At 49.4% G+C, this 17,293-nt stretch overlaps 1 protein-coding gene across 6 annotated transcripts in view; it reads right to left on the bottom strand.

The window, feature by feature from the left end:
* Positions 1 to 36: 36 nt before the first annotated feature.
* Positions 37 to 17,293, bottom strand: part of LOC111842120 (homeobox protein cut-like 2) — a 57,333-nt gene continuing 40,076 nt past the window's right edge. For 2 of the 6 annotated variants that reach the window (XM_023808416.2, XM_023808417.2), the window contains 18 exons: positions 15,008 to 15,148; positions 14,770 to 14,878; positions 14,147 to 14,223; positions 13,966 to 14,032; positions 13,221 to 13,269; positions 12,489 to 12,569; positions 12,179 to 12,367; positions 11,935 to 11,993; positions 11,803 to 11,851; positions 11,554 to 11,638; positions 10,192 to 10,800; positions 9,877 to 9,978; positions 8,586 to 9,328; positions 8,295 to 8,460; positions 7,828 to 8,124; positions 7,280 to 7,468; positions 6,466 to 6,739; positions 37 to 6,220 (listed from right to left, as the gene is read on the bottom strand). In XM_023808416.2, coding sequence (XP_023664184.2) covers positions 5,455 to 6,220; positions 6,466 to 6,739; positions 7,280 to 7,468; positions 7,828 to 8,124; positions 8,295 to 8,460; positions 8,586 to 9,328; positions 9,877 to 9,978; positions 10,192 to 10,800; positions 11,554 to 11,638; positions 11,803 to 11,851; positions 11,935 to 11,993; positions 12,179 to 12,367; positions 12,489 to 12,569; positions 13,221 to 13,269; positions 13,966 to 14,032; positions 14,147 to 14,223; positions 14,770 to 14,878; positions 15,008 to 15,137 — 4,041 coding nt within the window. In that variant the 5' untranslated portion in view covers positions 15,138 to 15,148 and the 3' untranslated portion in view covers positions 37 to 5,454. Of the gene's footprint in view, positions 6,221 to 6,465; positions 6,740 to 7,279; positions 7,469 to 7,827; positions 8,125 to 8,294; positions 8,461 to 8,585; positions 9,329 to 9,876; positions 9,979 to 10,191; positions 10,801 to 11,553; positions 11,639 to 11,802; positions 11,852 to 11,934; positions 11,994 to 12,178; positions 12,368 to 12,488; positions 12,570 to 13,220; positions 13,270 to 13,965; positions 14,033 to 14,146; positions 14,224 to 14,380; positions 14,661 to 14,769; positions 14,879 to 15,007; positions 15,149 to 15,259; positions 15,326 to 17,293 lie in introns of those variants that run through there. The other 4 variants (XR_011992340.1, XM_072714218.1, XM_023808419.2 and 1 more) reach the window with 4 other exon arrangements.

Here is a 17,293-nt window from a genome sequence, read left to right as displayed (position 1 = left end):
TCAGACTCAACTGATGTGAAGAAGAAATACAGAAGGAATAAAACGTACTACATACAGAAAGTTGCACATAATAATTTCTCTTTAAAATAATTCACACACTGGATGCGTAAAACAAGAGTTTTAATAATTCAGTAATTTCAAATGTATTGTATAGTTAATATTTATGGCATGGCGATAGTTTTTAAAACATTTACATGACACCCAAATAGTGTACGAACACACGAATATACGAATAGAATAAACATTGTTTTTAATAATGCAGTTCCCGATTATAATAGTGTTAATATGGTCATCGTTGTTCATGTTCATGTTCATATACTTAAAATCACTTCTGATTTAAAATCACACCAAAATATTTCAGAAAAGCTTTCTTTACGTGGGAAATGGAAGAGTTCAGCATTACGCTACAGTACAGACTATCTTCTACGCTCCATTTTAGAGACTTACATATCATGGTCACACAAGGAATACTCACTCATGCGTCCCACATGTTTTTTCTGAGACTAAAGAAGCGCCTTCACTGGGCACCTCAGCTTCAATTGGCACATATTATGCACTTAGCTGCCAATTTATTAGATACATCTGCTTTTCTACACCAAACTACTAGCTCCTACAAACAGATAATCAGTCATATGGGTGCAACTCGGTATATATTACACGCGGGCACAGTCAAGAAGCTGTAACTGTCCACAAACCTCTATAATGGGCAGTACATGTGATCGTGATGTTGTTGGTCCAGCCTCTCAAAAACCGTCACTATGCCATTTAGTTTATAAGGGATGGTCAGATAAATTAAAAAGATCCACTTAAAGGGTGAACATTCTTTGTTTTTGCCCAGTCAGAGCAAAATGACCAAACTCATTAAAGCGTAGAAACGTGTAGAAACATCATGCACTGAAATCCCAGAAGAAAAGTTTCCAGTACCTTGTTGAATCCATACCTCAAAGAATTTGGGTTGTTTTATAGCTAAAAGTGAGTCCTAGCTGGTACGAGGTCGGTATAGTTAGTAAAATGGTGTATTATTAACAGTGTAGGTGTATTATTTATATAAACAGAAACGCATAAACTCTAAATGAGCAATTTATAGGGTACCCCTAGCTAATACTAGGTAGGACTCACCTCTGTCTCCAAAACCACTTAAAAGGTAGAATAATTGTGCCTTCAGATGCACTGCTACACCCCACAGGTGCAATGAGCTCTCATGTCTGCATTTGTGGCCATCCTGATAGCTTTAATGAACCCAGCCTTTCTCCTCTAACCCCCATCTCACTCACAATGTGTTTCTGGAGCAATGCCATGTACTGGATGATTTTCATAGAATCTGTCACACAAAAATCGCTGCAATCAGGCACTTTAGCCTCTCTAATGCTTAGTTGAACAGTCAGCAAACCACACGATTCAGGCCGGCCGCTGGAAAATTTCGGACATTATACAAAATGTGAAAGCAAGAAAAATACACAACCCGAAACACTTCATAATACAAAACACGCTGCTCTTTCCAGAGCACAGATTATTTTTTATTAGTCTTCTACACAGCTACATGGGACAGTGTGTAATCAGTAGAACACGAATGGTGAGAGTCGATGATCTGGCATTTGTCATGTTTTTAACATCTCTATTGCCCTTGCACTAGTTGACTTCATGTTACTTGTATTGTGCTACTGTTCCTTCGGCGGGTGGCAGCATTTGTGTCGTAGGTAGCTAAAATGTGTTTCTTGAGTATGAGGGGAGGTGGTTTGTTACTTTAAGGTAAACGGTACAAGGTTAACCCACAAGTGTGTCTGACGCAGATGAGGGAGAGAAACCACTGTCCAGGTCTTGGGAAGGCTGGAGTAGTTAGAAAATGCTAACAGGACACAAGATCTACAGTGATATATTTAGTGAATGCAGGATGCATATGTTTCTGAGAGCCTGGATGAGGCAAAACCTCATCCTGAGTGCAGAAGTACAAGGAATTGTGAGTGTTGTGTGTGTTCGGGGGAGAGAAGTCCCAAACATTGGCATTAATTATGGGAATACAAAACTAAACCATCAAACACACCCATTAATCTTGACAAGCAGAGGCGGACTTAACTTCTCTGGGGGCCCTAGGCTGACATGAGTAGGGGGCCCCCTATGTGGGCCATTTGGGCTATTTTTTGGAGCCGAAAGAGAAACAAGAGTGAACTAAAAACAATGGAACATCAATAATATGTTGATCAAAGCACGGGGTCCCAGCGGTAAAAATCCAATCAGGGTAGCGGCAGGAGTACTGTTGGTAAAATTCGCCAATCGTGGGGGTTACGTGCAGACCTGCCAAATTTAGGAAGTTCAGCCATTCCCTCTTTCACTGTGGCCCTGGGCTGCAGCCTAGAATAGTCTGCCCCTCCGGCTAAAGCTAGTCTGGAATTTTTGCACACTCTCGTTTAGTTGTGCCGTCTCCACATCTGTTCACATTTTGTCCCACTCTAGCCGGATACTGTAGTATCAGCATAGTGTTTGTGCCGTTTTCGGTTTCAGTTAGGCTGCTTTGTGCCGGGTCGCTTGGCAGTGAAGCCACCAGTGCCGTTAGACTCCAGTGTGAAAAGAAAGCTGAACAGCAAGTGAAGTCTCAAGCTGGAAATAATCCATTACAACTGGGATGGGGAAACTTCGTCTAACCTGAAAACTGTCACCACAAAGGCGAATAGCAGATAAATTGCTATAATTTAAATGATTCCATCTTATATTCATAAATGTCTGGAAATTCTGTCCTCATGGGGCCCCTAGTTCTCAGGGGCCCCGGAGGCTGCCTGGACTTGCCTTATAGTAAGTCCACCCCTGCTTACATGCCAACTCTGTCTGGGGGTGGTTTTCAACATTATTTTTTGCTGTCAAATTGGCCACGTCTCCACACGGACCAGACCATAGGCCGAAATCTATTAATCTGGAAGGGGGAGGGAGAATTACTAACAAGGATCACGGGCATATCCACTGGCTCAGTAGACATACCTGAATAGGGCCATCTGAAGACGTGCTTAACTTCATGAAAGGAAGTCTCAAATCACACAATTAAATGGCAACTGAGCCATGCGAGAAACCCTGACTTAGTCACTCATGGCCCATCGTCATTCCTAGTAACCATGGCAACCTCGATGCCATTTCATTGAAATGTTACTGCTCCTTAATGCCAGGTGACTGCATCAGCTTGGTGATAAACATAGTGGCCTGTACACCACCTGCTCAGAACCCAACAGAAACCCCACAGACACAAAGGCTAAACATGGCAGGTTAATGGGATTTGAAGAAATTCTGGCCCCAGCAGCACTGGGTCACTCATGGATACATTTTGTCAATGAAAAATGTTAAAGTGTTAGTATTTCTTAGTGTAAATTACGGTTCTGTACAATGTTAAAGTTTTGACTTTAAACATGTATAAAAGCCTCTCAATCAGAAATTGTGTAATCTTGATATGTTTCACATATAACATGATTAGCCTGGAAATTTCAATTTGAGTTCAACCCCAGTAAATTTTGGGCCCTTTCCACACATGCAAATGAAGACCAGTCTTCATAAAGCATCTTAGTTCATTACTTTGCTCCAGTGATCGAAACCCTGTGCATCGCTGTAATCTCCCAATCAATTAAGGAGACTCGTGGGGTCCCGTGAAAACCAACTGAGATATTTTATGGACAGTTTTTATCTGTAAGTGAAGCAGCAGGACAAATATTGCATTTGCAAATGGCCATGTTCATTCCCAGGATTCTCCATGAATAGCAGCCCATAGTGGTCATACAGGTTCAGGATACACCTATAAACAGAAAGGCAAAGTCTGTCTCACAGATCACAGGAAAATGCATTTTTTGTCAGTGGAGCTTCGCTCCCATGTGTGAAAAAAATGACAAACGGTCCTCGCACTTCAGTGACACCGTAGGCACAAAACCTAGAGTTGAATGAATGAAGGAAGTCAAATGTCGACGACATTTTACCCCACTATATTTCTAACTTTCTTCAAAATTAATATTCTAAGTGCTGTTAATTTCTCACAGGGCAAAAGGAGGAACCTGGAAATCAGAACAAAAATCACTTGAAAGGGATCAACTCCTGCCTGAAATACCAGGTCTTTTGGGACACAGAGAATCAGGACTTGGGAATTTGTGACTGAAACACACATATTCAAAGAGGCATAAGTGTTTCTGAAGAGTAACCCTACGCATAAACAGACACACATCACGCATATATGCCTGATTTCATGATTCTTCACGACACGTACACATCACTCACATCCTATATCTGTCGCCCTATTTCACACCTCCTCACCTGGAGTCTCCCACATCCGTTTCATTGCTGATCCCCCCGAAAGGACACTCACGAGCAGCAGAAGGGTTCACAGGACAGAACCTTAATCTGCCTGAATTTTGAAGCTCTTTGATATCTACAGTACAATAACTGAAGGAGGGGTAAGTGAGGAGGCAAAATAAGGGAATTTGGAATGGAAGAGGAATTCAAAGCATCGAGCGAGGTAAACTGACTGACTGTGGTGCATTGACCTTTGAGGCAAGAAAAACAACAAAGACCCTAAACTGTAACTCGCAGAGAAAAAAAACCCGTGTTGAATAAACACGGCTGCGTTGAAATGGTAGTTGCTTACAGTTATCTGTTTACAATTGGGATTTATTTCTTTTCCCTGTTCAAAAACCACATTTGGTGAGTATTAGGAAACGACAGTTTCCAGAGGGGGGGGGGGGGGGGGTTCATGGCAGCCCAGCTATGAGACGTACGACACACACGCGGTTCCTATCACAGATGTGTTACAATGTGTCACCAGGGACCCAAGGACGCGTGTTGCTTGCAATTTAGAGTCTTTGTGGACTATCTAAAAAAGTCTGGAGGGTTGTTTGTTAGGTAAGCCTCTGACAATCTAAAAGGGGGGGCAGAACTTGCCAGTCTCTCACTGTGAATAACCATGGTATTTTTGATGGCTTAAGACAAGTCTTCTAATCTCAACCAGTGGCAAACTGAGTGCATTTCATCTCTATAAGTTTCTGAAGTCTTGCCCTTCAGTGTTTTTTTTCCCATTTCTTTCCTTTTCTCAAAACCAAAAAAAATCAAGGTTTGTTACATACAGTATATCTGAAAGTAGAATCCATTATTAAAATACCTAAAACATTTATAGTTTTCTTTCCCCCTAAAAGTCTTTAACTAATGTATCGGACATGTTCTAAGTTCGTGGCAAGGTCAACCCATACCTGAAAAGGTAGGAAGAAAGTTGAGGGAAACAGTACCAGACCACCTCTGCTGGCAAGTAGTCCCACCCCTAGAGCATAACCCCGCCCTCTTCACTTAAGCCCAACCCCCAAATAAGTAACTCCACCCCCACCAAAAAGCACCATTTGTAAAATTCGGTTATTTCAAAGAGACTCTCCCATAGGTTGAATGCGAGTCTCAGAAACAACTAGACTTGTGTCATATAAAAGATGTAAAGGGAGACGCTCTTCAGAACTCCCATTCCAGTGTCTCCTCCTTATTGGCAGCACGCTCCAGCCGGTGGATGATGCTGTTCAAGTTGGCCACCTTTTCCTTTCGCTTCTGGGCACTCCTGTTAAGCCTGAGGCAGGGTGGGAGCAGGGGGTCCAAGTCACGGCCGCCATTGGGGTTTGGCGGGCTGGGGGAGATGGGGTCTGAGGAGGATGGGATGGGGGAGATGGACACGACCAGGCCTGGCGAGGAGGCGGCGGATGGAGAGTTGAGGGAGACTTCCAAGCTGCCACGTGAAGGCTCCGAGGATGCTTTGAAGCTGACAGGATCCACTGAAGACTTGTTGGGGTCTTCAGCCTCCGACCCTGATGGGGCCGCTCTCTGTGCTTCCAGGAAGGCTCCCAGACCCCGGCTGGATGGTACCTCATCCTTCTGAAGGCTTTTGGGACAGCACTGGCCAGGTGACAGTTCTTTGCAGCTACCCTCTGGGTCTTCAAATTCCTTTTTAACCAGGTGGGGGAATCTGACACCCTTGTTGACATGATTCGCCTCTCCGTGTTCTCGGGATCTTTCCAGAGCCAGAACATCCTCCTCCTCCTCCTCTTCCATTTTGACAGAAACAAGGGCCCCAGCAGAGCCCGGAGGGCTGCTGTGATGCAGATCCCGGTGTCCCTCCGGCCAATCAGAGGCGGGACTTTGTTCTGAAGGGGAGGGGCTACAAGGTTCCACCTCCACGTCGTTTTCTTGCCCCGACTCTTTCTGGACATTGCGTCGCATCCGAGACCTGCATGGGAAAATAATCGGGGAAAGTTAAACTCCAAACTCACAGCACGGGGACAGACCCTGAACACCCAACCGGGAAGGAGTGAGACTAGCAAACATGCACACTGATGAATTGGCAATAAATTCCTTCATTATATAATAACGACTATGACAATAAGGTAAACAGGGCAAAGCAGGTAATCTGGGGAGCCCAGTTTCCCAACACGACCTATGTGCTGATCTCAGTCACTCCACCCCAGTGCACACCTGTAGTTGTGGAACCAGTTGATGACCGTATTGGTCTTGAGGCCGAGCTGGGAGGCAAGCATCTCCACCGTCTGCTGGGATGGGTAGGGCTCTAGGACGTAGGCCTTGATCAGAGCCTCCTTCTCCTGGGATGCCAGCACTACTCGGGGCTTCTTGGCCGGGCCATAGGGGTCCCCAGTGGGCATCATCCCCGGGCTCACGCTGTCAGAACGACTGCTGGGCGAGTCACTGTCCGAACCTGGGCCCAGCAGCCCATATCTCCTCTTCATACAGACTGGGGAGGGGAAAACGCAACAGGTGAGTCAGAAGGGCATGTGTACACATACACACAGAGTCAGGGACACGCATAGAACAAGGGATACAGAGTCAGGGACACACATAGTACAAGGGACAGACAGTCAGATAGAGTCCAGGACACACATAGTACAAGGGACAGAGAGGGACACACACAGTACAAGGGACAGAGAGTCAGGGACACACATAGTACAAGGGACAGAGAGTCAGATAGAGTCCAGGACAGACATAGTACAAGGGACACAGAGTCAGACACGCATACACACACAAAGTCAGGGACACGCACAGTAAAAGGGACACAGACAGAGTCAGACACACACACAGTACAAGGGACAGAGTTACACAATCACACACACACATAGAAGGACAAAATCAGAGGGATCGACACACAAAGACAGACACACACAGTAAAAGGGACACGGAGTCAGACACACACACATATACACATACATAATGGGACAAATTCTGGGGTCGACCCACACAGACAGGGACACACACACAGTCAAACACACACACACACCTTTCTTCTCCATCCTCTTGGTGTCCCTCAGCTTCTCCACGTTATGAGGGTCACTGAGCCACAGCTGCATGCGCACAAAGGGCTCTCTGCCCTTCAGGCTCAACTTGTGCCAGGGTTTGGGTCGGGAAAGCAGGTCCGACACGGAGCCCTGCGTCAGGCCCAGGACGCTCTCGCCGAACAGGCGTTGGCCTGGAGCGCACACACACACACACACACACACACACACACACACACACACACATAGCTGAAACCCCTTGCTGGCTCAGTGCTAGGTTCTCACACCCAAGCAGGATTTAGCATCTAAACGGCTCACTGCTTCTCTGATGGCTCTCAAACAGACTTCAGGTTCCCTGATAATCCTGTTCGTGCCACAAAAAAGCAAAATCTTGCCTTTGGTCCTTCGGGGTAACATAACTGCCCTTCTGTCAGATAACTTCCCAAGACGCCAAGCACTGGCTGTAATTTGATTTGTTCTGCTTCAGTGCTTTAGCCAAACTGTGGTCGAACTGCCCTCGGTAGGTTCCAAACCCCACCCAGGCCTGACTTACCCAGGTTGTTGTCAGTTAGAACCTCCTTCACCCTCTTGGTGACCAGCTGGGTGTCAAGCTCGGGGGACAGGCCCACAAGGTCCTGGATGCCCAGCGCAGCGTGGCACGTGCCTGGCCGCAGGGGGGCCACCCTGGAGGCTGGCTCCTGGAGATGGGCGGGGCCTCCTGGACGCTGGTTCTCCTTGCTGCCCTCTCTGGACAGGGCGACTGGCTCCACCTCAAGCTCCGACCCATCCTCCTTGGGGCTGGGGAGGGGTGATGGCGGGCAGTGTGACATCATGGGAACAGGATTTGTATCTATGGGGAGGGCGACAGGTTAAACATCACTAAAGAGGTCATGGGTTCAGTTCCTGTGCCTGTCTGGAGTAATCATATCATGATCAGCCCCGTGAGCAAGGCCCTTAGCCCCTTAACTGCAGGACAGGGAAGCCACACCTCATAAGGAAAGACAATGAGTGGGCGTGTACCTGGGCAGAGGCTCTGATTGGCCGGCTGGCTCAGGCCCTGGCCCAGCTGGTCCTGCAGCCACAGCTGCATGCGGATGAAAGGCTCACGGCCCTTCTGGGTCAGCTTGCCCCAGGGCTTGGGACGGGAGAGCATGTCACTCACGCTTCCCTGGGACAGGCCCAGCACCTGTGAGAAATGACGGCAAGCACAGTCAGGAAAGTCCTGGCTCGGTCCAGTGTGAACAGCACTGCATCACTAACTGGATCTGCCCAAATGACTGCTGAAGAGCAGGGTGTGCGAGTGACAGAGACCTTCTCCCCAAAGATCCGCTGGCAGATGCCACTCTTGGCCAGCTTCTCCTTGACGAGCCGTGTGAGCTCGATGGTGTCCACCTCGCGGTACATGTACGTCTCATACTGCTCGGGGGTGAGCGGCGGCACTGTGGGCTTGAGGGCCCGTGGAATGTAGGCAGCGTAGTAGGCCGAGCCACCGCTGGCACCCTGGGGGTCCCCGCTGACCGAGAGCTCTGCTGCCTCCATCTTCACCACCGGCCGCGGCCCCAACTCGCCTGCCGCTGCCTCGTCACCATCGCTGTTCCTGTCTTTGTCGGGCTGACGCCCCGAAGAGGAGAAGGAGGAGGATGAGGAAGATGAAAGTGAGGGGGAGGCGGGGCTCAAGGGCCGTGTGCCTGCCGCGTCCCGCTCAACGGCCCAGTGGTGCTCGAAGTAGGCTCCTGGTTCCCCAATCTCAGATTTGACCTTGCGGATGATGCTCTGCACAAAGGCAGCCGGGGAGAGGACACTCAAGGGGGCCTGGGGGCAAACGGCCCCCTCCTCCCTTTTGACAGTGGCGGGCAGAGGCGGTGGGGGGTGGCTGGGGGCCCAGCCGCATGTCTCCATCTCCTGCAGCGCCTGCTGCTGCCGCTGGGCCTGCATCTCCATCCGCGCTCGCTCCAGGATGCTCTTGATGGTGTCGTCTGAACTGTTCCTCCCAGAGTTACCTCCGCTGGGACCGCCACCAGTTACAGGGCCATCTAGGGGGGGCTTGCCATCGTCTTTAAGACAAGAGGGACACCAGAGAGACGGGAGGAGGTCACCTTCACCCAGTTACATCCACAAGATCAGGGGTCTCCAACTCCGGTCCTGGAGAGCTACTAACTAGTAGGTTTTCTATCCTACTTGGCTTCTGATGAGCCACACTAGTTCTCAGGTAAATACCAGGAGCAGGTGTGGCTCATCAGAAGCCAGGTAGGATAGAAAACCTACTAGTTAGTAGCTCTCCAGGACTGGAGTTTGAGACCCCTGCACTAGATGGTCCACTAGCCGATGCCTAGTGACCACTTATCTGTTGAGGAGGCCATGGAGACCCTGGAGCCCAGGATGCAGGTGACAGATGCCCTGGGTGGGTGTCAGTCCATTGCAGGGCTCACACTGTCACACACAATCACACTGTGGGGCAATTTTGAGGTGCCAATTCACCTGAACCACATGTTTTTGGACTGTGGGAAGAAACTGGAGAAGCAGAAGGAAGCCCATGGAGACTAAGGGAGAGCATACAAGCGGCATGCTCAAGCCAAAAGCACCGTCAACAAAAACAACCTACTTCCTCTCTGTGACTGGATCTCCTTCTTGGCTTGCTCCAGGATGCTCTTGATTGCATCATCAGACCCAGTCTCTGGGGTTCTGATGCGAGGAGTAATGCTGCCTGTTGGGGGTATTGGGGACAGGTACCTCATCATTTACAAACTCTAGAAAGCTAAATGAAGAACTCAAAATGTAAGAGAGAGTCGAACACTGCAAGCAGTTTGGAGACAGTAATTACAGAGGGAGAATCTGCAAACTCCAAAGGCAGGTTTCAAACTCAGGCTCTGATTGGCCGAATCATGGGCACTCCCCTCACGGCAAACACCCCGCCTACCTCGCTGGCGAACCTGGATGGTCCGCAGAGCCAGGATGTTCTGCTCGTCGGACAGGAACTGCTTCATCTTGACGAACGGTTCCTTGCCCTTGACGGTGAGCTTGCTCCAGGGCTTGGGCCGGGCCAGGATCTCACTGACGGAACCCTGCGACAGGCCCAGCACGTAGTGCCCGAACACACGTTGCCCGATGTTGTGCTTCAGCAGCTGTTCCTTCACCTGGTGGGCAATCTCAGACGTCTCCAGTAGCTCCTCCTCTCCCACACCCCCGCCATCTGGTTGGCTGCCAGGAGGCTCCGCCTCCCCATCCTCGGCCCTGCCCCCAGCCTTCGAGGTGGGGTGGGGGTTAATGGGGAAAGGCGAGACAGCAGGTCCTTCCTTCTTGTAGGGAGGGGAGAAGACCGGCCTCTGAAGCAGAGGCTCGGTGACCAGCCTTTCAGCAGGGAGGGGAGACGGCTTGTAAGGGCGCTGGGGGAGCCCGTGGGGGCTGGGATATAGGTCCGGGCTGGTTGATTCACTCTTGTCCAACTGCAGGACCCCCTGAGGAGAGCCACAAGCCCCTTCCGGCCTCCCCCCCTCCCTGAGAGCCTCGTCCTCCGACCGACGTTCCTCTGCAGAGCAGAGACAGATGGGGTTTATGGTGGCACTGGCTTATTTGGGGCTAAGGATGCTAATGTTAACAAGACGACAAACACCCATCCCCTGGATAATGGTTAACGTGTGTTACAAAGCACGTCCTTACACTGCTTTAAATTAAGATGGAGGTTTAATGGCATGTGAAATGTGACTGTCTGTATAACAAGCCTTACAGGCCTGAGAAACCCTCAAATCCCAACCCTCAAGTCTGACAAGGCTTACACTTTATAACAGTTAACACTGTGTACTGTAGAATTCAGCCACATGTATAGGTACAATCAGACTGGGATTCAGAGTTTTCTGGTCCTGTTTTTCATGCCTTCTTCAGATATCTCCTCAGCTTCTCCCTGCTTTTTTGCTTCCTTTGAGCTCATTACCAGACAGTCCACATTCTTGCTCCAAGCAAGAACGGCTTTATAATATGAAGAAGCTGAGGTGATATCTGTAAAAGGCATGAAAAACAGGACCAGAAAACTCTGAATCCCAGTCTGATTGTACCTATAGACATGTCTGAATTCTACAGCAAACATTGTTTTATACTTGGAATTACAGAGAAAAAAATCTGTTTCATAATTTTTACTGAATAACAGTGAGGTTCTGCACAGGAATTAGGAGATTCACAATACAATTAGTTGGTCTATGGACCTTCACTGAAAAATTGAACAGCTTGTCTTGTATTCCCTTCTATCACAGAATTAACCCTCCAGTGAGACCCCTCCCCCCAGTACCAGAGCTGCATGGGACGCCGTGCTTGTCCCCTTTGCGTTTCTGGACCATCTCTCTGTCCATGGTCTCTGCAGCCTTCGGAGAGCCCTATCAGCGAGGGGGACAGGAGTCCGCTTTGACCTGAGGCTTCCGACAACACTTCCCAGCATTCCACATGTTCACCCACATAGCAGGGCATAAGCAGAAGCCAGAGGAGTGCAACTGTAAGGATGGTGCCCACACCTTAGGGTGGGGGAGGGGGAGTCTCTCACCTGCAAACAATTTCCATTGGCTGAGACCCTCCTCATGGACTTCAGAATGCTGTCAGTGACAAAAACAATAACTTTGATACAAACATCACTGAATACTTACAGTGTATTATACTGACAGGTGCAGAGTCTCACCTGAGTTCAGTTTTAATTTTCTCATAATCCAGTTGAGATCGCAGTTTGGCTTCCAGCCTCTGAGAAATAAACAGCTGTTTAATTCACACAGAGCCGGTAACACAGTCACATGTCATGGGTTTCTGAGATTACATCACCCTGCAAGCACTAGGAGCAACGTTCTCAAAGTAATTACATCCACTTTCTGTAACACATTGTCATCTAGACAACCGATACCTGTGTTTCAGGCTCAACCAAGATGTACCTCTATAGCTTCTGCCTTCGTGGCGAGCTGCCGTTCCATCTCCGCGATCTGATTGGCTGAGCGCTCCTGGGTGTCCTGCATGGTGCGCTGGAGTGCCTGCACATCCTCCTGCAGCCGCGCTGTCTCCCTGTCTTTTGCCAGCAGGGCGGCGCTCACATGTGACGCACTGCGCGCTGACTCCGCCCTCTCCTGTTTCGCAGAGAGACCGACCTTCATCTTCAAAAACTTTAGCCTCTGGGAAGAACCTGATGTTCCACAAAAATCCCTGCTAGCTTCTGAAATCCATATACAAACCGGAGTGAAAACCTACCTTGGTGGCACCCTGTGCTGGGGGGCAGGCTGCCAGCTGTTCCCGCAATCTCTCCACCTCCCTCTGTGCTGTCTCTGCTCTCTGAAACAGGGCCCGTTCCTCTGGTATTAATCATACATTTATTTCCTCGTTCTCACACACATACAGACAATGGCCTCCTGTCAGACAAGATCAGGGTGTCAGAGGGAGAAGATGGGAATCCTACAGACTAAGTGAGAGGTGTCTCATTCTGCCACACAGCCCCCTCTGCTGTGTGCGACCGGCTCCAGGTCCCCTCACAATACTGTACCGAAGAAACTTCTGGAAGATAGATTTTATATCCATAAAAATGTACCCCTCCCCCCATTCCCAGACTGCTCCTCAGCAGGAAGACCCTGACAGCAAGTTGAGGGAGACCAGGCTGCAGTTAAACCTTAAGTGGGCCAAACTGAGCAACCTGCATGCTCTTCCTGTCCACAGAAGGGCCCCTCCCAGGTCAGCGTGCACAGGCAGGCCGGCACGCTCTCGACCTGGTAATCAACACCTCACTGAGGGAGCCTGGGGGGGGGGGGGGCGCAATCAGAGGTGAATAGGGTGGCCTCTTTACTGGTCACCCCCTCCATCAGAGGCACTCCACAGCCTCTTGTCTCAAGATGCCTTCTGATTACAGACAGGGATAATCTAATGAGCCAATCAGTGACCCTGTGGGCCGTATGCGTGAATGTGTGTGTGTGTGGGGGGGGGGGCTCTCACCTGGTTCGCCTTCTCCAGGTCAGACATCATCGCCACAATTTCTGCTGTCCTGAAATACACAATGCCCCTTTGTCGACGTGGTAACGGCACCGTGACGCTGACATACAGACAGAGACCACCACGAGTCACATAGCAGGACTCTCTTTGGAACAAAAATTTACAGGAAAATATACAATGAAATACCAGAAAATGTCATATAAGGGTGAATTTTTAAGAACTGCTTTTCTAAGATCAAAAGTAGGTCTAGTAATAATGGCACAAACCCAGAAACTCGTCCAACAATTACAGCTCTGAATCCCCAACATTTACAGTTATTTCTTCATTCCACTCATCAATCAATATTTTTGCCAGATCTCCGCTTCAGCGTATACTCACATTCTGTTAGCTGTAATGAAAATCACAAATCATTTTCCCAGAGATGGTAAGAAAAGACCCCCCAATATCAAAAGTCATAGCTAGATATTTTATTAGGACAAATTGTTTAATACAATTGAAACCGTTCAATATGCCTCAAATTGCACTGTTCCTCATCCTGCTGGACAACCGGCAATTTAAATGTTAAGAAAGTACTGGGAACGGTGTGTATAAATGAACTTGTCGTCATTTGCTAAAATGCGATGATGTTGCACTTGTGGATCACACATCTGGTTAATTCATCAAGTTTTAACCTAGACATCTTCGCTATTGAGTGACAAGTCTGAAAATGAGCAGCAGGGGGCGACATTCACAGCCAAGATGCACGTACTTGGAGGCCATCTCCTCTCTGTACTTGCAGCGCAGGTCCAGCAGCTCCCTCTGCGTGGCTGTCAGCGCTGGGCAGGAATTACAGGGAAGGGCACATTAACCACTGACCTCCAATTAACCAGCCAGATTCATTTTACAGACACAGCAGGAGCTCCGGGACGCTCCTCCAAGAGGAATCGCACCTGAATGAAGGACCCGGATGTTCTCCTCAGCCTCTGCTAGCCTGGCTGCTACGGCCATCTCCGCCTCCTCGGCCTCCCTGAGAGAAAGTCAACAGTCAGTTCACAAAACTAAGGTTCTGCTCATTAAAAACCATTCAGTCAAATCAGTGATGGAAGAAGTAAAACCATTACTTCTAGTGTACAGTCACAGATGATCAGTCCAGTTTCCTGTAATACAGGGATGGGCAATCTTACCCAGAAAGGGCCGTTGTGTGTGCGGGTTTTTGCTGCAAATCCCTCATTAGATTACTAATTAGAAGACTGATTGGCTGGAGTCCTCACACCTGGGTTTGAACAGCTGACCTAAAGGTTCCTGAAAACCTACATATGCACTGGCCCTTTGCGGATAAGATTGCCCACCCCTGCTCTAATGGGTAATGAGTAACCATACAACAATTTGCCCAATTTTAGCATCCCTGAAACACAGGGTTCAAACACAGATATGCACAAATCACAGTATTTATATCATGCAGCATACACAAGTATGATATGAAAAACTATGATTCGTGCATAAACTGAAGGGATCAACAGTGCAAATAACTGATGTAATAGTGAAAGTGGGTGGAGCCCAAATAGTTGTGTACCCCTCTGATTGGCTAGTGTGTTTCCGTTCAGAGCACGCTTTGACTCTGACAGGCTTTGCAATTTTGCCTCCCTCTGATGCCATGGTAGCCAATCCATCCACTGAGCGTTCTGTGGGAGGAACAGGAGGACAAAGGAACAGGTTCAGCGTGGCAGGAGGACAGAGGAACAGGTTCAGCATGGCATTCTGTGCGGTCAGTCCTGACAGCACAGAGCATAAGGCCCCTTCGGGGTCCTGACCGGGATGAGCCGGGCACTTTTGGCGTCTCCCCCAGTGCCTGCTGGGTTGGCTGACCACGCCTGCGCCTGCAGAGTCTGCGTTCGGGAGCTGGGGCAGCCGCTCCTCCAGACAGCACGCGGCTTCCAGCATGGGGGCAGGGTCTGGGGGGGACAGACACAAAAAGCACACAGGTCAGATTCAGCAGCCATCATCTCCACCAGGCTGCACTGACGTCATGTGACCAATAACCAAAGCAAGCAAGACACACCCACCTAAGCATCTCCCTCCCCAAGGGTGGCTAATGGAACATAAACACCCCGGGAACCGTCTCCAGAGATGCTGGCTAACAGCATCCAGCACCTGCATCGAGGGGGTTCATATCGAAGTTCAGAAAGACCTTGAGGGTAAAGTCTCCTGGTCACATGACCAGCAGCTCACCACAGAGACTGGCGATTGGCTGCAGGTCTGTGACTAAAACAGCAGGGCGGCGCTAGTAAGCATCACACCAGGTAGAGCCTCTCCACTGACCAGGCCATCCCGCTTCTCCACAAGGGGCATTTCTGGTTGCCGGAGGAAATGACATCATTTACCTGCGAGGTAATGCCTGTCCACAACACCAGGCAGTCAAACTTCACACAGACTGAGGGGGGAACAAAGCAAACCAGAGCAATGAATCAATAGCAAGCCACCCCCCACCACATGAACCCGTGGACCATCCAGCCAGAGCCAGGTGACAGAGGACAGGAAGTAGGTCATTCTGCTCCAAGAGAAACCCATAATCCGCAGAACTGGACCCGTGGGGGGTGGGGGGTTACAGCCAAGTGCAAGGACGCCTTGAGGACCTCCACTTTCCTCTGTATCTCAGGCCGAGGGGTGCGTGGGGAGCGTGGCCATGGGAATCCACGCGCTGACATCATGGGTTATCTCCCCAGCGACTGAACAACATGGCTGAGCCAGTGCTGAGACACAGGGGCTTAATTATCAGGCAAGAGGGGGGGGGGCTTTGTGTTTACAGAACCTTCATCTACGCTCCAGGATTTATATCAGAATAGCTATCATTTATTATTATTATTACTATTATTATTATTATAAATGATTATTATTGCTACTATTAACATAATAACGTTGCAGTTGCATGCACAGCTGGATATGAGTTGCATCCTTAACCACAGAGCGCCACCCCCAGACCAAATCCCCGTCACCTACCGCAGCCGGGGGGTATAATCGGAGTGTGGGGCGGTAGGACAAAGACGGTCCTTGGCCCTGCCGGTGAGCCGCTGCTGTTGTAGCAGGACGCCCCGTTAGCTCTCGCCGGACCGGCTGTAATTACGCCCCGACATAAATAACCCAGTGAGCCCATTAGCACTGGCTGCAGAAGGAAAGCAAACAGGGAGGAAGGTAACGCCGTAATTAGTTGTTTGCATATTAATGAAGCCAGCTGTGAGGAGTCGCAAATAGCTGATTTTACACGCTGCAATCCCAGTGTTTGTATCAGCCAGCCCATTATCTGTGGGGTGGGGGGGGGGGGGTTCACACGGCTGGGGTCTGGACCCTTCTCGGCAAGAAGCCGGCAACGTGTGTGCTAGTTTCGGCCATGAACGTGAACTCCAGCTAGATATTTCCGCTTTTAGGAACTCCCCCCTCAAACACACACACACACACACACACACACGTTCGTGACATCAGGCCATCTCCAAGCCTCTCACAAACATCCATTACTAACTCTCCTCCATCTCAGGAGCCTCCGCCTACGACCGTCGCCCTGAATCATCCCTGCAGCTCTCACGCTTCGCAGAGCTGTCCTTCCGCATTACTCCTGAGTAACCACCAGATCCCCCTCCACCCCACCCCAGGCTGTACCATGAAGATGCTCGCTACTGCCCTCTCCTGGCACCAAGGTTCCCAAAGCACAATATTTAAAATGCCAGTTTTAAACACTGCGCAGATCAGTAGATAACAGAAACACCCCCCCACGCAGGGTGATGCACACACCCCACCACTAAGACTTCCAAGCCATCAACTGACAGGATAGACTTGCAATACCGATGCTCACCACCAGCATGCGCTGTTGCCTAGATATTCTCTCACTGGCACAGTTTCCACAAGAGGCAGCAAAGGTTTCTGTAAACCCGGAGAAGTCAAGCGCAAATAAGTGGGAAGCGGGTGACAGCAGCAGAAGGCACACCGACAGGGAAAGGTGAGCGTGTGAAAAGTAAAAGTGCTCTGCCTTTGGAGAATTGGTCCAGCAAGCAGCGAAACGGACGACTTCATAGCGGAATCACTCCTGCCGTTTCATCAGCACCTGA

The sequence above is a fragment of the Paramormyrops kingsleyae genome, chromosome 7 (genome assembly GCF_048594095.1).
Source record: "Paramormyrops kingsleyae isolate MSU_618 chromosome 7, PKINGS_0.4, whole genome shotgun sequence".
In the NCBI taxonomy this organism is placed as follows: domain Eukaryota; kingdom Metazoa; phylum Chordata; class Actinopteri; order Osteoglossiformes; family Mormyridae; genus Paramormyrops; species Paramormyrops kingsleyae.
The sequence above is the reverse complement of the archived record's forward strand: the minus strand, read 5'-3'. Positions and strand labels throughout refer to the sequence as shown.